Source organism: Macaca fascicularis, chromosome 15 (assembly GCF_037993035.2).
Source record: "Macaca fascicularis isolate 582-1 chromosome 15, T2T-MFA8v1.1".
NCBI classification, from domain to species: domain Eukaryota; kingdom Metazoa; phylum Chordata; class Mammalia; order Primates; family Cercopithecidae; genus Macaca; species Macaca fascicularis.
In genome coordinates, this window is record NC_088389.1 from 79,289,474 (window position 1) to 79,313,024 (window position 23,551).

A 23,551-nucleotide genomic window follows, 5' to 3' on the forward strand; every position below is an offset into this window, starting at 1 on the left:
TCAGTAGGAACAAGAAGACAAAGAGAATTTTCAGAAAAAAACGGTGAAGGATCTAGGAGATTTACTGGTGGCAAGAGTGGGAGATTGAGTCAGGTCAGGGACAGTCAGGGCTGTCTGGATATGAGGGTCTGGATGTCGATAAATCACCTGGAAGCTCTGCTAAAGTGAACGAGGATGCAGCATGTAGTTAGGAAACAACTTGAAAATGTTTTAGAAGTTGTTACTACAGCCTCTTTCTTGAAATCGGTCCCATGGGCAGTTTGCCATGGTAAAGTAGGGTCTGTCTTTCCAGGAGAAGGGAGCTTTGGGGACCCTCTTAAGTCTAGCTGATTGGGAAAGCACATCAGCCTTCCTCAATTTGGAGAAAGAGAGTTCAGCCCAGCATAGGAAGACCCCTCCTATAGGCGTAACCAAAGATGGAATGGCCTGCCTCGGAAGAGAGTGAGTCCCTTTGTCTAGAGAAGCCAGGGAAGCCTCCACCCAAAGAGTGTTCAGATACTGGATACTTTGATGCCCCTTCTTTTGCCATGCTCAAGATTCTGTCTCTATCAAGTGTAATGATAGACATTGATCCTCAGTGTACTTAAACCCTACGAAAACTTGATCTTGCATTTTGAGTAAGCTGCCACCAAGACTGTGGTAGATAGGTTCCTGGGTCACAGCATCTGAAATAAAAGGCTTGTATATTATTTGATCTAGTTCATATCCAAAGTCTTTATTAATATGGTTAAATATAGCAAATAGTACATTCGATAGTTCCTAATGTGCTATTACATAAGTGATAAGTGACACATTACATAAGTGAAATAGACCTTTAAAATGATGAAAAATATTCTCTTTTAGTTACAAATCCAAACGTTTGCCACAGTAGAAATCTTAAATCATGGATTAATTTTAACTATTTTTTGTTATAAACCATTACATGCACACATAAGTAAAAAAAAAACAAACATTACATAAAGACAATAAGAGTGAGTCTCCTTCCTACCCCAGATTCCATTCATTCCCTAGAGATGACCATTTTTATCAGTTTCTTTTCTAACCTGGCTTTTGTTATTAATTGTATCTTGGAGATCTTTCCACATCAGCACATTTAGACTTTCTTCATTCATTTTAACAACTACTTAGTATTTCACTGCATGGCTGTTCCATGGTTGGTTCAATCAGTATGCTGTTGATGAACATTTAGGATATTTTCATTTCCTGTTGATTTATTTAGTTTTTACAACAATGCTACATGAGTATCCTCTTTGGCCATTGAGCAAATTCTACTGAGTAGAAGACATATACATATAAAATAAATTTCTGAAGATAGAAATGCCAGATCAAAGAGTATATACATTTCAAAATTTGAAAGATATTTGTCAAATTGCCCTCCAAAAGAATTGCACCAGTTTATGCTCACACTAATAATGAATGAGAGAGCCTCAGAGAGCAAATTTTTTTTTTTTTTTTTTAGACAGAGTCTCACTCTGTTGCCCAGGCTGGAGTGCAGTAATGCAATCTCGGCTTACTGCCACCTCCGCCTCCCATGCTGCAGCAATTCTCCTGCCTCAGCCTCCCAGGTAGCTGGGATTACAGGCAGGCACCACCATGATCGGCTAACTTTTGTATTTTTAGTAGAGACGGGGTTTCACCGTGTTGACCAGGCTGGTCTTGAATCCCTGACCTCAAGTGATCTGCCTGCCCCAGCCTCCCAATGTGCTAGGATTACAGGCGTGAGCCACCACACGGGGCCTCAAACAGCAAATTTAAATAAGTCCTTTGAAGAGAGACTCAAATTGACTTCATTACAAAGCACATAAGCCTTTGTAATACAACTACCTTCTAATTTACTTGTTTTAGAAACCTGAGTTTTTGCCAAAGTTGGGTTAAATACAGGGTGCAGTTATGGTAGAAGTATTTGACCTTTCTAAATTAAATGACAAGGCCGATTTCCTACACAGAATATCCAATTTCCACTGCAGTGCGTGCCCTTCATACCTCAAGATCATTGCTATCCCTATAAAAAGTCTGAGGAGCACGCTGCAAGTTGACTTTCTACCTTGCAATTACCAAAGCAGGGAGCCCCTACTGTGCACAGACACCATTTCCGATATCGTGCTATCTTTCATTCATCCCAAGTTTATGGCTTAACTCATGCAGTTCAAACTTTCATAACCAGAGGATTTTTCTGGGCACTTGAATAGATGTCTCTGTAAGGCTGGGCCTTATCAGAAAAAAAAAAAACTGTATTGTACCAGTACTAGCCACATTACTGCTTCAGAGATGTATTCTTATAAACATCTCCCTGGGGCTGGAGCTTAGGAAGACAGCAGGCTAGTCTGTGTGCATAACCAGACTAACCAGCTAGCAACCAGCATCAGGTCTGTTAGAAAGACCAAACCAGCTATGTGGGTAAAGCCACAGTCTTCCTGAAAACCAGGACCAAGGAATTCTTCTACTTAGAATACATCCAGCTTTTCAAACTTCATTGCATCTTATTTTCATGATCTAAACTGTCAGCAGTAAAAGCAGAAGGATTGGACTTGGCAAAGAAAGGCAGATTTTGCCACATTGCATATGTAGAAGGTGTTAAATGGCAGCAGAAGGCAAATTGTGGATGCTTCTTTTTGTGTGTTACTGACATCTCTAGAGATGAAGATTTAAGTTGTCTTCATCAGTCAAACTTGAATACTGTTATTATAAATTAATATGATCCCACCCAACTCATGAAGCTCTTTTAAAAAAAAAAAAAAAGATGGGGATTTGTTATACTTGGAGGCTGGCATGTTCAATTAGGTATGGTAAGTTTCTCTTTTGATTAGATCTGAAGTGAACCAAATCATCTCATTTTAGTCATGGGCCTCTAAGCCTTTAGTTAAGGACTCTCAGCATGTGCCAGCGCTTCTGCTGCTAACTCAAGTTTCAAATGAGATTTACAGGTACCAGATTACAATGTAAAGTTGAGGACTAAAATAAAAATAGAAACTAAGAACTCAGATTAAGTGAAAATTCATAGACATGAAACCTAGGGGACAATACATGCTATAAGTTCACAAAATAGGGGCAACTACTGAATACATATTAGCCAAATATAAAATCTTCCACTTTACAATAAAATAAATGATTGGGTAATATATAGGTTCCTCAAAAGAACTATTTTGTTTGATTCTGTTTTTTTATATATAGGTCATCATAATCTTTCAACACATATTTCTTGAGCACCTACTATTTTCCAGATACAGTAAATCAGATCAAAACTCTCCCCAAATGAATAATGTCACAACCCACTTGCAGAGAGACATACCCAAAATATGGGCTTTGACAAAATAACTCTGAAGCGAATTTTTATGCCCATTAGGAGGTAGTTGGGTTAAATGCTGGCAGGTCTTAGGATATGAGGCCTGCCTTTTTAGTAAAGTGATTCTTCATTCGTTTATCTCTTAGACATCCAGAGTTACAGGGATGGGAACAAAAGGAGACATTTAAAGCTTCTGTCTAGCAGTCTCTACCTGGCTCAGAACTCCAAATCTGAGAATCAGGCAAACCTCTGAGAATTTCTTTGTGTAAGCCATTTGTGTCTGTATATATGAGATTAAAATGTTCAAAAGATTAAGTTCCTAAAACAATGAAGCAGGTGACCTGAAATGATAAAGAACATCAGCTCTCAAGCACTGTCAGAATCAGCCACCATCAGTAAGCTGGCCCTTTTCCTGAAACATCATATTCTGCAGTCTGATACCTGCTGGGAGTTTTTTGGTTTGTAAAATGCCAATTACATCTGAACTCAATTAGATTATCTTTTTTTAAAAAAAAAAAGGAGGGGGTATTAAAATAAACATAATTATAGACACTATTAGTCTTTGGAAACTTACCCACAGCGTTAATCAAGCAGAAAGTCTGGCAAGTTTCCCGCAATGTGTTTCTAGGCTCTTCTTCTTTCCGTACCCCTAAAAAGGAAGATAAGCTCAGAATATCATTTCATATAGCAAAAAATCTGAGCACTTTCTCACACCTACACCCACTAATGTCATCTTCTTTGTTGTTTGTGTTAATGTTGCTATATTCACAAACACTTGTGAGGACCAGCCTAGGCAGTGAGCGTTGAGGGCACAAATGGAGAACAGCATCCTTATCCTTGAGAGCCCCACAGGCTAATTGGGGAGGATGTCAGTAAAACACTTTTGAGGCTCTATGACAAATGCCATGATAGGATAGGTATCAGGTGCTATGACTGGGGAGAGGGACTCAGGGAAGGCTTCCAAAAGGATGAGATGCCTAAAGCAGAGTCTTGAAAAGGAATAAGAAAAATTCCTTAAGTCTCTTAATAAGAAATAAGACAAATAAGAAGAGTGGACAATTCCAAGTCTTGTGAAGGGTAATTCAGGAGGATGCAGGAGATGCAATTGAAAACTGGGAGACCAATTACAAAAGCACGTTCATATTTCTAATGATAAGGTGACCCTGCTAGGAAAGATGGTGGAACAAATTCACGTTTGGGCTGATCCATCCTTTATGGGTGGCACAAAGATCATTCTTATAGAACATTATTAAAGAAAACCTGAATGGGCACACATGGGTAACCATATGAAAAGACAGCACTGGATTTGTCATTTACCCATTGCATCTGGATGGCTTTCAAATGAAGCAAATATTCAAATGGAACTGGAGCACAAAGCTGCTAGAAAAATATATTGGTTACTACTATTACAATTAAAGCCCAGAAGTCATAAATAGATAAAGACAGCTATAACTACAGAGATAAATATAGATATAGAATGCATGATTCAGTACACATGCGTATCTTTCTTAGCTTTGCCCACTAAGAAAGTCTAGGAGCAACAACATCTTAGTAGCCATAAGCACACATAGTTCTCAGATCTTGGTTTCTAAATACCATTTTCCAATAAAAGGAGTCAGTGCTTCTGGAGAAGTGATTATTTCCAAGCGCTGAACCAGGAAACATACAAAATGATATTGAAACCTCTTGTAATGCCAGAAAATAAAGAAATGCTTTGAAAAGGATGAACCTTGTTGACTGAACACAGAAGCCAATCTGAAAAATATCCCAGTGGTCAAGTTTGAAACAATTTAATTAACTGAATAAATAATGGGCCCATAGAATAAAAGAAATATGCACACATTTATACTATGTAAATAACTGAATACATAAATAAGAGAGACAAGACAGGTGTTACTTTCAGAATTCCAATTAATGAGTATAGAGAAAATGAGGAAAAAAGTCTTTTTTTATGCTAAGCAGACATAAATGGGGAGAAAAAGGTCTTAATAAGGAAATTCAGCTGCCCCATTTCATTGTATAATGGGTTTAGTCACCACTTGAGATATAATTATGTATATATTCTCATTAATTACAGAAACTACTCCTATGATTGTGTCTGTAAATCTAATATAATTAAATGTTGTTAATCATCTCTATTATGTGGTTCATTAAAAAATATTTACTAAAGACACTTTACAAAATACTTTATTACAAGGGTAATTTAATTTTTACCAATATCAGTGTAGCCCTGAAATAAGTGGTTTGCATCATGCTTCACAAAAATTAGAAAAAATAATTTAGAGGTTGTACTTCAAAAACAGATTTGGGAATAAATAAAATTCTATGTTCTTGGTAGTTTTAAGATGAAATTATTATTTTTAAAAAATAAAAATTTCTTTAAAATTTTGCTTCTAAGAATAAAAATTAAGCCTGCCTCTATTAGGTAAATTAACTGTTCCAGTAAGACAGTTAGTAGAATAAAAGGGGATTCATTTTCTCTAGTTGCTAGGTGGCATCTTGTGTGGAGGAACTTTCACTATTATTCTCTGGGCCTCCATACCCTCCTAAGAAGGCCTCTACCATCAGAGCACAAATCCGAAGTCTCTTCCTCACTTCAGGCTATGGACTCTACAAGGGTATGAGCCAGATGTATGTTATTCACCAGACACAGCCCAGTACATAGCACAGGTGTTTTTGTTTTTGTTTTTTTACTCTTTGCAGTGTGTTTGTGACTTGTACTAACTTGAAAGGAAGCTTGACTTCCCAGAGGAGCTGATCATAGTGAGAGCTTCACTGCAAGACAGTGGAGGCCTGTGATGGGTCAGGCGTGATTCTAGGACACTTGTCGAGGGATAATAAAGATGGCAGAGAGAAGATCCCTTTCCCAGAGAAGACTGCTGTCTGCTGGGGAAAGCAGGCACGTGGGCAGCAAGTGGAAATAAGGACTGTACCATGTACAGTTAAAGTGCCATGAGAATGATGGGTTTCCACTTGGAAAAGAGGGGTGTGTGCAGAGAAACCTTCAGGTTAGATGTTGAGTTAGGCCTTGATGAATGAGGGGCAGCTAATTAAAAAAATGAGGAACCAAGGCCCAGCTTTCCCTGCTCTGATCTTTATGGTGTTCACCTAACCTCCTGTCCTATGGAAAGGGGGCTCCTTTGCACATGCACCTTGTTGACCCTGGAGATGTGCAGAGAAGGACAACTGATGTGTCTCCCCTGCCTTCCACCACTGGAGTATAAACACCTGGTACATCCCATTTTTCTCCTACTTACCTCTAGAAAGTTCCTGGGGTCCCATAGGTAGACATTCAGTTCCACTGGGGCCATGGGCTTGGAGGTCCTAAAGACATTTATTCTGGGTCATTGGCTGACAGGAAGCACATTACAGAGTCATAACCTCATCTACTTGCCTAGAAACCATGAACACAAGGATTTGTTGAACACAGTCTGATGCTAGAGATATACCAATGAACAAAGCCAGTGAAAAGCCTTGCCCTTTTGAAGGTCGTCTGCTGCCAGTGGAAAGCACCAAATAATCTATAGTCATAATAATATAGTATATTAGTTGGTGATAACTACTTTAGAGAAAATAAACTTGGGATAAGAAATGCTGGAGAGAGAAGCTATAGATTTAAACAGGCTGCTCAGACAAGCCTTAATGAGGTGACATTCAAACAAGCTCTGTGGACCTCTGGGGGAAGAATACTCCAGGTAGAGGGGCCACACAATGCCATGGCACAGAGGTGAGATGGTGTACAGCGCTTTCAAGAAACAGGAAAGAGACCAGCATGGCCGGAGCAGTGAGAGAGGAGAGGGGTAGCGCACAAGGTCAGGGCAGCCAGGGTGAGCTTCACTGGACACAATACGTAAGACTTTGGCTTTCACTTTGACCTGGGGATGCACTGCAGGATTTTGCAGAGAAGTAAGAGCCACATTCTGTTTTACTGATCACTAAAGATGCTGGGATGAGACTGGCCAGAGGAAGGAGAGGGAAGGGTAGAAGGGGGAGACTCAGACCAGCAGAATTATTCCTGTGTGACTTGGTGCTGGTTGGGTGGGCGTGCGGAGAGGGGAGTGGGAAAGGGGTGGAAGGAAGAAGTGGTCAGATTCTGAAAACTTTTAAAAATAGAGACACCAGATTTGCTGGTAGATGGCATGTGGGGTGTGAGAGAAACAGGGGAGCCCAGGATAACTTCACGGTGCCACATCAGTTCTGTTGCAAGTCTTCTAAAAGTGATGATGGCCTATCTGCCTAACTTAAGTCTCTGCTTCCAGAAAAAAAAAGGAAAGGAATAAATGGGAGGAAAGTTCAGATGCACTTTTGCTTTTTAAGCTACCTGCCAAGCCATAAACTTCAAAGAAAGAGACAAGAAAGGCAGAACCAAAAACACAAAAATAGAGTTTAAAAGGCTGTTTTCCAGTTTTTCCTCTTGTGTGATTTTTCCCTTTCTTCTCCTAAGCCATGGTCTGTTCACCGAGGTGTGTGTAGCCACTCTCTTTGCATCTTTTTCTCTCTTTTGTCCCATCGTTGTTTCTGTGTTGCAGATGCTTAGAATGTTCTGTAGCAGCTGGAAGCTAATCTCATCTCCACCCCAAAGGGTTCCATTTGTAACCCTGCCTATTATAGGCTTGGTGGGAAAGATGGGAGGGAGGAAATTTCCAAGGGGCTGTTTTAATTAACAGCAGAAGAGAAACAAAATCCATTTCCTTTGAGTGAACGGACCCTCCAAACGTTGTTTTTCCATGTAGCATGAAGCTTCTGCTTTACATCAGAATGATCTGGTCAAGGATTTTGATTGCTGGTTGTTTTTCGAAATTCACATTCGGCTCTTATGCTTGGATCTTTTACTTCCGCACTTCCCTACCACCCCCTCAACATACACTCCTCTGAGGACACTCAGCTGGTACTCTCTTTCAAATTTCAGACCAAGCTAAACTATATTAAAATGATGTACTAGGTTTTGACGTAGGTGCCTCACGATTTGAGCAGTTTGCTATTTCTGAGATTTTTAACTATACAAATATCTGTAGCTATGTAAAAATACAACACTTTAAGGGTTTAGACCACAAGAGAGTGTATTTTTTAAAGTTGCCTTGAAACATGTTAAAAATAACTCCTTCACTCACCTTGAAAAGTACTCAAAAATATCATAATTCTTTTTCGGCAGGCACAAAGTTACACAATCATTTCTTAGATTGGTTCCTCTATGGCACCCTTTATGACAATTTGGAATCTGTGCCTAAAATATCTGAGCAATCCCTTTACCACCAAGGTCTGCACCTGCGGGTGCTAGGCATCAGTTCTATTTTAAATATCAATCTTATTTTCAGTAATTTAGGAGAAGAATTTCCTGTCAGCCACTTCCATAATAATAGCAACCCTTTCTGAATAGCAATTCCTAAGCACTTGCTGTTTATCAGAGGCCATTGAAACATGCAATGGGTATTAACCCATTGGACCTTCCAAGGACTGTATGAGCTGGATGCTCTTCTTAGCTCCATCTTACTCATTCTGAACCTGAGGTGGAGAGGGGTTAAGAACCTAGTGCGGCGTGAGGTTCTTTTGAGCAAATCCATTTTGCAGCAACATAATCCCTTGGTCTGTATTTTGGCCCTTCGGGTGATGGGGGAAAGCTGATCATGTTCGCACTTTAAGATTGCAGAGGTATCAACTTTTAAAGTCCAGAAAGCCAGCTCTATCACCTTGACCTTCTCAATTGCAGAAAGATCTAAAATGATCCTTTTTCTAATCAGTTTTGGGGGATTCACTGAAACTTGAACACCAGTCCAACAAGGCCCTGTATGCTTAAACTCCTGGGTCTGAATGTGGCTGATTCTCCATCCCGGCCTGTGTGGATTGAGAGAAGAGAAGATGGCAACAATTCTCCTATAGCAACTCAAGGCCACATCACCCTTACCCCTGAGATTCTGTTGGATTCTCTTTTTCCTCTTACTTACAGAGTTCTTTCAATGCCACACCTTGTGATAAGCCCTTTACACATATTTTCTCACAGAAGACCCCTGCAGTTCAGCCCTTCCCTGGATGACAGACAGAAAATGAGCCCCTCTTCCGCAAGTGAGTACAGGGCATGTGTGGACATGATATGTCACCAGTAACTCTACCAATACCACTGGAATCCCTGCTTAACAGATCAGCCAATACCACTAGAATCCCTGCCTAACAGATGGGAAAACTAAAGCACAGAAATATTTAGAAAGTCACCAAAAATCACCCAGCAGAGACAGTGAGAAAGCTAGGGCTTGAACTCAGATCTACCCGCCTGTCAATCACATCCATTTAACCTCCATTTAGCCATGAAATTGTGCTGTCCCGACACACACACCCTGTTTGCTGTTCTTCACAGTTTGTGACTTGGGAATGAACAGGTCCTGAAAATGCCATGTCTTCCTACCCCAAGGCAAAGAGGATCACTTCAAAAATCACAGGTTCTCTGCTGGCTTCTGCCCCAGGTCCTTCATGCTCACATATATCCTGTTAGCCTCATCCTCATAGCATTTCTCAAAAGGTGCCCTGTGACGATCCCAGGGGTATCCAGTGGGCTGGAATCAGCGAATCTGGTTTGTCAGGCTCTGCCCCACCACCCTGAAGGATTACACATGTGTGCTACCTTCTGAAGATGGGCCCTCAACTGCTGCCTTTCAAGAAACTAATCTTTAAGGGAAAAATCCTTCTAGCCTATGGAGCAGCCATTGTCAGCACTTAGGATGTGGAATGGCTGCCAGGTCATATTAGTTGCAACAAAGAATCATCTAGGGGAGAGGTTGAATTGAAGAAGTTGAAGAGGTCTGTGGAGAAGACAGCTCCCAACCAGGCTTGCTGCTTTGGCCTGCTGCCCCTAAGGCAGCAACAGGACACAAATAACGCTAATCCCTCTTACTGTTCAGTAGTGCGAAAACCTGAGGTGTTGCAGTGGGAAAAGAATAACACGCAGCCTCACTGGCCTGTAAGACATTTGAGAACCTATAAAATTCCAATTCTGGGGTTATCTCCTACCATGTTCTCCTAGATTTTCGTTGGAGATTTGGGGAAAACCAGCCCATGAGTGCCAGAGGCCAATACTGTTGTGAAAGATGCTTCCTGGCAGAGGGCATGGCTCCGTTTCCATGCTTTCGGGTCCCTTTTATTATCATTTCTCTCTGGCACACACCTAAACGCTAAAAAGATTCTTTTAATCACAAGTGATATGTCTTTAGCTGGTTTCTATCCAATATTTTCTGTCATGATTCATGACTTTAGGACATTATTTGAGTTGGGTTATTTTAGGTTTTATTTCCCCAGACCTATTTGTTGCCACTTCTGAATGCTCTCCTGCTTTATTATTATCTTACAGATAATTTTTAAACAGTGAATATTGATCATCTATATTTCTTAGAGTGGCAGGATGTTCTTAGTTCAAAAAATGACCCTGAGACCACAATGGGATGGTTTTATTAGTAGAAGCATCATCTCCAATAAAGTTTCAGAACCTCCTTTTTTCCTCTTCTGGATGGAAAACCAGATGATTTAGGACTTTTTGGAGTTGTCTTCTGCAAAAAGTAACTCCTCTTTAGGCTGAGGACTGCAGAGTACTGAAGCTCACTCTTATCTGTTTATCTAGTCCTCAGATAAGACTAGGTTTGGCAGCCAGGAAAGTATCTTGCATCCACACAGCCTGGACAACTTCCAGGCAATCATAGCCCCTGCCTGCCTCCTCCATCCTGACATTCCTTTTTCTCTCTTTTTTCTTTCTTTTCTTGTTCTTCTTTACCACCTTGTTTTCCTAGTCTCCAGAATTTCTTTCTTTCCCCTTTTTCTTCCCAGAGTTTCCTCTGGAAATTAAACAGAAACAATCAAATTCAAGCTACCTTCCATGGTGGTGAATCTAATGCTGACCTTCAATATTCCTCAGGGATGGAGTTGTGCCCATCACCTCATCCTTCTTTCTCACTCCTTAGGAAACCCAAGCCACACACCAAATGCCTTTTCTCCATGAAATATTTTCTTTCCTACTTCTTTTGAGAGTGTACTCAACGGTGCACATTCATTGCCTAAATTAAGGTACTTATGTCCTAGAGATTGCCTTTGTTGTGGCAAAGAGACCAGGCTTGTGACTAATGGAGCCGTGAACAGAAAGGGTCACAGCTTGTGTCATTTTCACCATTGGAGTCCATTGATCTGACTCTAGGTTACAGGTGCTATCACTCCCAGCCAGTCACACAAGTCATCACTATGACCACATGCCATGATTCCAAACCACGGAGGCGGGCAGTGGGTGCCAATCTGCCATGCTTTCTTCTAGGAAAAGAAGCTCTCCAGGAGAAACATTTTTGTTTGGTTTGGTTCTAAATAAAAAAGTAGAATGAGATCCCCTGTTAATATGCTGCTAGGGAACACAGCCAACAAAAAAATACACAGTGGGAAAACTGGAAGGATTGTGGTGTTTTGAGACACTCATTATATCTGAATCTAGGCAATCATCAGTTTAAAATGAGAATGTTTTTATACCTTGAATGTTCCCAAGGAAGAAAATAAAGGATTAAAAAAAGGAATGTGCTGTTTCCCTCATCTCTGCACTTTTGCTTGCTTGCTTTTTTTTTTTTTCTTATTGCATGCATTTACCTATTATGTCAATAATAAGAAATGAAACATTGCACTTGTGGTACAGCTGTTTAAAATGATTACTTTGAGAATGGCATTTTTTCTAGTACCTTTTTTTATTTTTCCATAAGTTATTAGGGTACAGGTGGTATTTGGTTACATGAGTAAGTTCTTCAGTGGTGATTTGTGAGATTTTGGTGTACCCATCACCCATATGCACACTGCACTATATTTGTAGTCTTTTATCCCTCGTCCCCCTCCCACTCTTCCCCCCAAGTCCCCAAAGTCTACTGTATTATTCTTATGCCTTTGCATCCTCATAGCTTAGCTCCCACGTATCAGTGAGAACATATGATGTTTGATTTTCCATTCCTGAGTTACATCACTTAAAATAATGGTCTTCAATCTCATCCAGGTCACTGCAAATGCTATTAATTCATTCCTTTTTATGGCTGCATAGTACTCCATCATAAATATGTGATGGAATATATAGAGAGAATATATATGTATATATACTTTATTCATTCATTGATTGATGGTCATTTGGTTTAGTTCCACCACTTTGCAACTGTGAATTGTGCTGCTATAAATATGCATGTCCAGCACCATTCCCAAAGCATCTCATCACCATTACTTGCTGCACTCAGTTGATCCTTCCTTGCCCTAAATCCACAAATGGAATCAGTTGCCTTCTTGATGCCTTAATTACAGCTGACTCAGCTAATCTGGAAAGCTGTGATGCATGTTCCTGACTCATTTAGAAACAGCAATGTTAGTTATAAGACAGGTTGAGTATCCCTTATGTGAAATGCTTGGGACCAGAAGTGTTTCAGATTTCAGATTTTGGCTTTTTCAGTTAGGGATACTCAACATGTTTGAAAACTGAAGTCAAATCAAAGGACCCCTGGGCTTGGCTTTCCTTCCCAGCCCATTGTTAAAATCTGGTCTGGAATGAGCATTTAATTTCAGAGAAATGGCCATGCCTCCAGAGCAGCTCTGTTTCTCTAGACCTGTTTTGGATCTCAGCAATAGGGGAGCTTTAGTGTTGCTTGGTGCTTTTGTTAATTTCGTGAGCAACTGGAAAGGGAGAGAAGAGATTCTCAAATAGAGAATTGGGCTGAAAAATCTACAAAGGCAAGAAAGTACCCTTCGGGAAGGTCCTGGTGCATTGGGATTGGACAGAATGGAGTGGTCATGCTATTAGTGCAGTGTGACTGAGGAGGCCATATGCCTGCTTGGCCCTGAGACTCTCTTTTTATCTTCTTTCTCATTGTGTCTCCTTCCTGCCACTTTCTTTTGCTTCAGGGAGGTTCAGAGAAAAGGCTTCAATTCTCCACAAGATCGCCAAGAAGAAATGTCATGTGGATGAGAACGAGCGGCAGAATGGGGCTGCCAACCACGTGGGTGAGTGCAGGGAAATATCCACCTTACACCTTTCCTAGGGGAAGTGAGGGGAGCAGAGAGGCAGGACCAGTGTGGGCACCCCTGACCGCTGCAGCACAGACCTTCCCTGCGCAACAGGAAATGAGTCCCTCTTCCCCTAGTGTGTACAGGGTATACATGGACACAGTATGTCACCAGTAACTCTAGAAGAAGTCCAAGAAGAGTAAACGTATTCTCTGGGGAACGTGAAGTAAAACCAACTCTTAACTAGTCATCCCCATTCAAGAATAGAAAATCCCTGTATTTCAGGGATTCCACATAAACAGGATACACACACGCATACACACACACATACACAATGTCATTTAATGTTTAATCAAAGGTAAGAGTCCCTGTTCTGTAAATCTTGACTGGTAACCAGATTTTTACACCCGTGACGTTGCTTATGGCACACACTTGGTCACTCCTGAACTAAGTGACAGAGTCCTTTTGAGATGATGCTAAATAAAAAAAATATTAAGAACCTTGGGTGAATAAAACTGTTTGGAGAAGTCTATTGGCTGATGTGATACAACCTTAGATGATGCTCATTTTTTAAGAATTCAGCAATAACAGCCCCCAGGTCTCTTTTCACTGACTTTTGCAGAGCTCCTGTGTGACCAGATTGTGACATTCAGACATCTTATTTTAACTTGGAACATGATGTTCCTTCTCTCCTGTCTGTAACTATAATATAGCTCTCTTATTCTAAATTCAAACTAAATTTAACCTGATCTGGATCTATGCTATAAACGAAGCTATTACCCAAGTAACTAAAATTATCTGCAGACAAAATTCAACAGCATTGCTCTCAAAATACTGACACTCCATAGAAGAGTTTCTGCCTTTCCTGTTATCCTAACTTCTACCTCAGGGAAAATTTTTGGCTGAGAAACAGTTAAGATGCAATTAGATATGAAAAGAAAAACTGGAAAGAAGTCAACTAAAATGTTAACAATAGTTACTTCCTAAAGCTGGGATTATGAGTTATATATATTTTTTCTGCTTATTTATGCTTCTATAAAGTTTTTCAGAATAAGCGTATTTTGCTTTTGTACTATAAAAATGTAAAACCACACCATGAAAGTCTACTGCATAGGTTGAGCTTTGTTTGTGATGTTTAGATTCAACTACACAAGCTATTTTTTCTGCTTCGCTTGTTGACTTGTCTTTTATGGAATGAGGTAGCTTGGATTCCTGGGCTCAGTCCCAGTCCTCCTCTTAATGACTGGCCAACCTTAGACTTGGATTTAATCTTTTTTAAGGAGGTAGGACACTTAATTCCAAGGATTCTTCTCACGTTATTGAGTCTCTGAATGACTTTGTAACTAGAAAATGTTCTTGGGTCTCAGAATGACTTTGTAACTAGAAAATAGTGTGTGTCTAATGCTTTTCAAAGTAAGTCCAATATTTATTTTCATATTTTCTTTTATTATGAACCTTCAGCCTGCTGTGTAAAAGCACTTTATAAGCTAAGATGTGCACACACAGGTTAGGTATTATGCCTGGCAGGCAGTCTCTGCTCATCTGTTCATCTCTGTTCTTGGACATCTTAACTCCCTTTTTACCCAGTATTCTGTGTTGCTAGGGTCAATTTGACCATTGCAGGCTGATCCTAAGGTTGTATCACATCAGCCAATAGACTTCTCCAAACAGTTTTATTCACCCAAGGTTCTTAATTTTTTTTTTTTTTTTTTTTTTTTTTTTTTTTTGAGACAGAGTCTTGCTGTGTCTCCCAGACTGGAGTGCAGTGGCGCCATCTCGGCTCACTGCAAGCTCCGTCTCCCAGGTTCACGCCATTCCCCTGCCTCAGCCTCCCCAGTAGCTGGGATTACAGCCACCCGCCACCACGTCCGGCTAATTTTTTGTATTTTTAGTAGAGACAGGGTTTCACCGTGTTAGCCAGGATGGTCTCGATCTCCTGACCTCGTGATCCACCCACCTTGGCCTCCCAAAGTGCTGGGATTACAGGTGTGAGCCACCACGCCCGGCTGGTTCTTAATATTTTTTTATTTAAATAACTGAATCAAGCATACTAAGATAAACTGGCATAGCCACACATAGCACATCACCACATACATATCGCTGTCACTACTAAAAACTTGGAAAGATAAAGTAAATTTGAGTTTCTATGGTTTTCCATATTTAAATCTATTCGTGTGTCTATATTCCACAACTAAATACATAAAGAAACATAAATATTTCCCTATGATTTTCAAAATTTGGCTGCTTCAAACTCAACAATTTTTATGTAACTCTCAAATTATTTTCTTAAGCACCAGTGATGGAAATGTCTAGTCCCTCTGAAGCGGCTAGAAGAAAAAAAAAAAAAGCATATTCTCATGTTTCATGAGCAGGTGATACTGCTCGGATCTGATACTGATGAGCATTCTGATACCCCCAGCAATCCTGACAGCATACTACAGCCTCATTCCATCCCAAAATCCATGATTTGACCCAAAACAGCCAGAGTGTGTGCTCTCAATAGGAACCTTTTAATTTCCCTCCCAATGAAGTCCCAGCAGACCTCAGTGGTACTGGAACATTGATCACCTGGAGGTACTCCTCTTTGTCATGACAAAAAAATTATTCTAGTGAAAGGCAGGCACTATAATAAGGATCCAAATAGTTTATGCTTCTTGGTTGCTCTGTACAAGGCACTATGCTAAGTGTTTTGTATGCATTTTCTTATTTAGTCTTTACAGAAATACTCTTTGATCATATTGTTTTTGTTAGTGGTAGTAGTAGCAACAATAATAGTAGTAGTAGTATTGTTACCATCACCCCAATTTTACAGATGAAGAAACTGAACTTCAGAGAGGTTGAGTCACTTGCAAAGGGTGAAACAGCACAAGTTGTAGATCCAGAATTTGAAGCCAGACCTGATTCCCAGTGTTACAGACTCCCAGTGCTTAACCACTACCCTAGAGTCACTTCTCAAGTGTCAAATCTGCACTTGCTGACCTTCTGGCTTTACTCTAGCTAAATGTTCTCTCTGATTCAGGAATGGCACAGCCTTTGGCCTCTATTACTTGTCCATCTCCCCCTTGCCTTGCCTGCAATAGGATGCTCAGGTGTGGAGTGTGCTAAGTAGCATTCACCAGGCTGCCCTGCCCATGGCCACCTAGGCACTGGAAGAGTTTCCACTCACAGAGCCTGAATTACAGCTGAACATAATGTCCCTTGGCGGTCAACCTGTCGAACCCCCTTATTTCACAGATAAGGTTCCCAAGTCCCAGAGGAAGAAGGGGACTAGCCTAAGGTGGCAGCCTGATCAAAGCAGAGTAAAGTCTAGGACCCTGAAGCCCTAGCTAATATCCTTTCCAGAGTACAGTATGAAAGAAAAGATATTACTGTAAGAAAATATCTGAAGGGTACAGTCCCAGGTGTAAACAATAGTATGTAGATTGGGTGTGGCTTTCATTTTAAAATGTCTATGTTCATGTTTCCTGAATAGCTAGTTGGTAAATTTGCCTAGGCTCAAGAAAGGCATACCATGGGAGCTGATACGGCCCTCAAGGTAAAATGTCATGCCACAGCGGGAAGCCAGGGTGCTATTAAGGGGGCAGGCCGTATGCTGAAAGACATGGGGAAGAACGGTAAAAATCCTTTCCCACTTGTCTCAATATCAGCCCTAGGACTTATCGCCCCTGGGACACCACTATCCTCTGCTTTAGCCCAACATTTTAAGAAGCTCTTTTCAATATTACTCTTTACCCCCATTGATTCCATTTGCTTGCTTTCTCTCTCTCTCTCTGTGTGTGTGTGTATGTGTGTGTTTAAATTATATCACAGAAAAAATTGAGCTTCCAACCAGCAACAGCACAGATGTTGAAATGACACCATCCAGTGATGCTTCAGAACCTGTACAAAATGGAAATCTCTCCCACAACATTGAAGGTGCAGAAGCCCAGGTATGGCTTTTCTCCATTGCTCTTCTGGGCTATTGTCGTAGCGTGGCAGCACAGACACTGTATTCTCCTTGGAAGCCCCAGCCCTCAGCTGTGCAGGAATCAGGTAGGGCCTTATTTATCCTTGTGTGTATTTCCCAGTGCCACCCCAGGGTCCCATAAGCAGCAACCTCTACATTTATTGAATGAATATGAATATTCTTTAAGCCACTGTTTCTCCAGGTGAGGTTGGAAGACTCATGCGTCAGCATCTCCTGAGGATGAAATGCAGATCCCTGGGCCATATGCTAGGTGTGATGAAACAGGATCACTGGGAAGCAGCACATAGGAATTAGCATTTTTAATTAGCATCCAAGGTGATTTTTGATGTATGATAAAGCTTGATACCTGCTGCAGTCTAATCCTTTCTCTGTGTCTTTAAGGTCAGTGTTAAGTAATAGAGAAACCACAGCCATCAGACCTCAGTGAGCCCCCTTTGGCTTTCTCTGTCCCTGTGGTTGAAATTAATACTCTCTGGCCCAACCCATTATTCAATGGCACAACCACTTGAACTGTTCAGTCTAGTAGTTGTAAAACCTAACATTTATCAAATACCTACTATTTGCCACAGCTTTGGTACTAGGCATTTTACATATGTATTAGTCTATTTTCACACTGCTATAGAGAACTTATGAAGAAAAGAGGTTTAATTGACTTATAGTTCCACAGGCTTAACAGGAAGCATGACTGAGAGGCCTCAGGAAACTTACAATCATGGCAGAAGGCGAAGGGGAAGCAAGCATGTCTTACCACGGCAGAGCAGGAGAGAAAGAGTGAATGGAGATGTGCCATATGCTTTCAAACAACCAGATCTCATGAGAACCCATTCACTATCATGAGAATAGCAAGGGGGAAATCTGCCCCCTGATTCAGTCACCTCCCACCAGGCTTCTCCCCCCAACACATGGGGATTACAATTTGAGATGAGATTTGGGTGGGGACACAGAGCCAAACCATATCAACATATGTTATCACCTTTAACCTCACAGCTGAAGGTGTAGGCATGAGTAGCTCCATTTTTTTTTTTTTTTTTTTTTTTTTTTTTTGAGACGGACTCTCTGTTACCCAGCGTGGAGTGCAGTGGCGCAGTCTCAGCTCACTGCAACCTCTGTCTCCTGGGTTCAAGGAATTTTCCTCCCTCAGCCTCCGGGGTAGCTCGCACCACCACACCTGGCTAACTGGTTTTTGTTTGTTTGTTTTTTGTGATGCATTTTTAGTAGAGTTGGAGCTTCATCATGTTGACCAGGCTGGTCTTGAACTTCTAACCTCAGGTGATCCACTTGCCTTGGCCTCCCAAAGTGCTGGGATTATAGGTGTGAGCCACTGCACCCGGCTAGTAGTTCCATTTTATAGTTAAGGAAACTGAAGCTCAGTGCAATGAAATAGTTAATTGGGATTACCTAGTTTGTAGATGGTAGAGCTGAGATTTCATCTCAGGACTGTCCAACTGTACCATTTCCACCACTCCCTCTAGAACACAGTTGCTCAAAACATAGGCAGAACCACCTTTGGTGCTTGTTAGATTTCTGGATCTAATCCTGATCAGGTGAATCAGAATTTCTAAGACCTGGAGCCCCAAACTTGCATGTTAATTAAGCATTTTAAAACTTGCATTTTACCTAGCTCAGTGTTTCTCAAATTTTAATGTACTTACAAATTCTCTGGGGAGGTCATATTAAAATTCAGGTTCTGAATTTGTCAGGTCTGCCATGAGGCCTAGAGTCTGCAGTTCTAATGAGCTCCCCAGTGATGCTGATGCTGCTGGTCCAAGGACCATACTTGGAGTAGCACTACCCTAAAATCTGAAAGCACTCTCTAGACAGAATTTCCCCCAATGAGCTGAAAAGTGATACAGTGCCTGCGAATAGAAACCAGACTACAGTCAATATAACCCAGCAGCCACTACTTAAGAAAAAAAAAAATGCTAATTGTTGCCTGTTACCCTTATTCTGATAGAAATTATGTATTTCTTTCCTAAGGAAAGTTCCTTAATTTAACAGAAAGAATAAAGAGCCTGCTGCTCCTTCTGCCCTTGTCTCCTCTGCCTTCAACGCTCCTTACCTTCCTGCCCAGAGCCCTGTGGTTCCTTTGCATTAGCTCAAGAGTGAGCTGGCAGAGCAGTTTATGTCCACATGGATAAGCAGCGTGTGACAGCAGGAGGCAGGCCCCAAGGACATCTGGCTGCCCTTGGGGATGGCACAATCACAGGTGTGCAGAGGGCAGCCTCATCCCCATGCCTCTCCATCTGGCTGACAGAGGGACATCTGTGCCCCTGCAAGGGAGGACCTTGCTGCAGGGGAGCAAAAGAGTCCTAGATGACCCCTCTCTGAGCAGAGCTGTGCCCCTAGGTCTCCACAAAGGAGAACGGGACAGATTTGTGCACCACCCTGCTAGGCTCAGAGTTCAAGAGCAGTCAGGTCTTCAATTGCAGTCAAGTGACCTGGACCTCAAGTGCAATCAGAACCTGGGCCTGCAGGTCACCATGGCCCTGTAGGACAGCCTAGTAGTGAATTCTAGATCCACCAGGGTCAAGTTATCTAGCTTCCCTGAGCTTTAATTTAGTCGCCTCATCTGTGAAGTACAGACAGTAACAGTACTTGCCTCATTGCAGCTATCATAAGGGTTAAATGAAATAAAGTACATAAAGCCCTTATTACAGAGTTAGATGCTAGATATTCATATTATGTATTCATATTTATCATTAAAACACCATTCAATGTATCCTTTCCCTGAAGGAGCTCATTGTACGTAAAGTGAAAAGGTTTTATGTATATAATATTTGGGGAGCATTCAGGGCATAATAATCAGTGAATGTTTGTGGTATATATGACCTGGTGTGATCTTAGAGGTCTATACAAAGTGCTCTGAGAGCCTGCCAGAGGAAGAAGTTGGTCCTAACTAGGGGAGATATAAAAACTCCATAGAAGAGGCAACATTCAAGCTGGGTGTTGATGGGTGAGTAGGAGTTTGTCCCTCAAAGAAGAAAGAAATAACCAAAGTGACAACATGTGCAAAGGTGTAAAGCCTTAAAAGGGAAAGTCGTGTTTAGTGATTAGAGAGAAAGATGATAGAACTGGAGCCTAAAATACAAGGTGAGGAGTAAGGAGATATCTACTAGAAAAGGTAAGTTGGCTTGAATTTCTTCCATTGTTTATCTAATCAGAAAATTTTGATTATTTATCTAATATGTGTCAGACAATGTACTGGGCACTAGAGATGCCCACATGTTCTAGCAAAGCAGAGAATATAAACACAACCCAATGTGATTATACATGTCCACAAAGGCCATGAACAAAACAAAGCAGCGTGATAGGATGAAAGGAAAGTGGAGAGCCTCCTGTGGGTTGGGAGATGAGGGAAGGCCTCCAAGGAAATGGCATTTGAGAACTGAGACTGAAGTTCAAGAAGGAGCCAGCCAAGGGAACAGCACCCACAAAGGCAGAAATAAACTTAGCTTGTTTCAGAAACAGAAAAATCAGTATGGCTGCAGAGAGTGGAAGGAGGAAGCATGGTAGCGACAAAGTCAGAGAGGAGGGCCAAGCAGAGCTGATAGGCCTTGTAGATCATGATAGGGAAGTTGACTTCTGTCTAGGGCAGCAAGAAGCCATTGGAAGTTAGCAGATGTGATTTGCACTTGTAAAAGATCCCTGGCGCCATGGTGTCTTAGAGGTTGGATTTGGGGGAAGGAGGGTTTATAGCAATAGTGGAGCAAAGAGGTTGTTGCAGGCGTTGAGGGAAAGAGCTGATGATGACATGTATTGGTGTGATAGATGTGGAGGAGAGGAGAAGTATGTGGATCATGAAGGACATTGTGTGCACTGCCAACCAGTCTGGACTTCACCCTCTCGGGAGTGGGGAAGTACAGAAGATTTAGAGGGAGCAGTGGCAGCATCAGATTTGTTTTATAGAAAGACAATTATCTTAGAATGGTCAAGAGGGATCAGAATAGAAAAATACTAGACAAAGGAAGGCGAGGTAAGAACCTGTTAGTTCTGGGATTGGCACACTGTGGTCCACGGGCCAAATCTGACCTGCAGCCTGTTTCTGTATGACCCATGAGACAAGAATGGGTTTTACATTTCTAAAGCTTTTTTTTTTTTTAAAAAGGAAGCAATAGCAGCATCTGTGACAGAGACCATATGGACCTCAAAGCCTAAAATATTTACTATCTGGCCCTTTACAGAAAAAGTTTGCCCATCCTTAGTTTCAACCATCTGTCTTAAAAAACAGAAAAAAAAAGGAATGAGAAGCTCTTCATGTACTGCTATGGAATGACCTCCCATACATGTTGTTTAGTGAAAAAGGCAATATGCCAAATTGTATCCAGTATATTATATTTGTACACTGAAAAAAAGGGGGAAGGGAAATAGCATATAAGCATTTGCTTGGAATGCTGTCAAGTAACTAGTCATGCTACTTGCTTCCAGAACAGGGCCCTGGGCAGTAGGAAACTGGGATGGAAAGGAAGCTTTTTAAAATGCACCATTTTATAACTTTTGAATGTTGAACCAGGCAATTGTATTACCTTTTCCAAAAAAATGCAACACTACTAAAAATAATAATGGGTTAAAGGAATACAGGAGCAGTGTACTTTGGTCACTATAACACAGACTGAGGATGGACCACCTGAATTCAAATCCTAGCTCTGCTGCTTACCAGCTGTGTAACCCTGAACAAGTGACTTAACCTGTTATCCATTTTCCCTTTCTGTGAAACAGGGGTAATAATGGCGTCTGTCTCATAGCACCGTTGTGAGAATAAATGCTCTTAGAACAGTTCTTGGCACATTGTAAGTACTGCATAGGTGTGTGCTACTATTAGCAGTACTAAGATTTTTTTAATGGCTATTGAGTAGCGCTAGTGGCAAGGCATCTATTGGTAGACCATGTATGAGCTGCAGTATGAATGGCAATGGCTGGATTTGAGAACCATTTCTGAGCCAGAATTGGGAAGATTTGGTATTGACTTGGTCATGGAAAGTGAAGAAAAGGAAGCTGCAGATGCTGCTGAGGTTTCCAGGCTGGAAAGTCTGGGTGATGGGATGAATTAGGGCTGGGCCTCCAGAGTCAGAAGGAAAATGTGAATGCAGGATGATCAGGCCACCTGAAGCACAGTTTCATGGACACGATTCAATGCCTTTTCATTTTGTTAGTTTTATTTCCTTTTGAGTTGTATTTTTAGCAAGCTCCATGAAAAGTGGGGTGTGCGTCCTGACTTTATTAATGGAAATTATGAGCGCCATGCACCATACTCATTGCTGTTATTCTCCTGAGAGTTCAGCCCGCCCTGTGTAATTAACCTGCGTTTTAAAAACCCTATTTACAAGTGAACTAATTTCACATTGTGACCTCATCTCCGAGAGGGTGCTGCCATACAGTCTTTATCGTGGCAATGGAGAGCATTTTTAAAATACTGTCTCACAGAGGAATGAAGTTTTTGCTTCATTTGTATATTCTGTGGAACCAAGAAATAGTATGACTTTTTAAATGGCTGAGTGATAATTATCTTTTCCCAGTAACTGCTGATCCAATGTTGTTGATTCCAACACTGAGAAATCTGATCTGGGATGCCACTGAGAATTTATCAACCTTCTCAAATTTTTGACGTTGAGAATTTAGCCATGTTTGAAAGACAATTCAAAGCAATATGCTCTCCCACCCAGAACCCAGCATTTTCTAACATTTCAATTTTGCCAATCTAGATGGGTGATTTGCACTTGGCCCACATACACTGCAAAACTGCCTGCCTGCTGCATCATAATCCCTGCTGCTGTGACACATCAAAACCCTTTAAATATGCTCACAAACGAGGGTAGAAGGGGGAGAGACTTGCAAATTCCTTAGTTCTAAAATCTAAAACTTCAACTTTTAATAACTGTGTCCTATATTTTCACTTAGCATGAGACAGCTTTTTTTATGTGTTTCAGTTTTTATTTCATTTCACTTCTAAGATTTCCCTCTGTCCTTAGGGAAATCAGAATTGTCCCTGCTTTGGCTAAGAGCTTCCCAGATGCACCTGTGGGCAAACAGATTTATATAAGAAAATCACATTCCTAGGAATGTGATTGATTGATTGACAGATACAGAGATAGGTAGATAGATAACACATGGTTAGAGATAGAGAACGTGTAAAATGCAAGTGCTTTTATTCTCACTTTACAATTCAAATATTACCTTGCCATATTAAGCTCTTCCTTTCTCGGGAATTCAGCTCTGACTTATTTCTCCATACTGTTATCTTTACCTAAACTCAGTGGAGTTTTTAAGATCTGCTTTTATAAAGCCTCATAATGCTGATAAAAATGTTTGAGTTT

The 23,551-nt window shown here is 41.0% G+C and overlaps 1 protein-coding gene across 3 annotated transcripts in view; it reads left to right on the plus strand.

The window, feature by feature from the left end:
* SLC24A2 (solute carrier family 24 member 2) overlaps window positions 1-23,551 on the plus strand; it is a 271,203-nt gene that overhangs the window by 198,788 nt on the left and 48,864 nt on the right. For all 3 annotated transcript variants that reach the window (XM_074017385.1, XM_015437107.4, XM_015437108.4), the window contains 2 exons: window positions 13,172-13,270; window positions 17,084-17,202. In XM_074017385.1, the coding sequence (XP_073873486.1) occupies window positions 13,172-13,270; window positions 17,084-17,202 (218 nt within the window). The remainder of the gene's footprint in view (window positions 1-13,171; window positions 13,271-17,083; window positions 17,203-23,551) is intronic.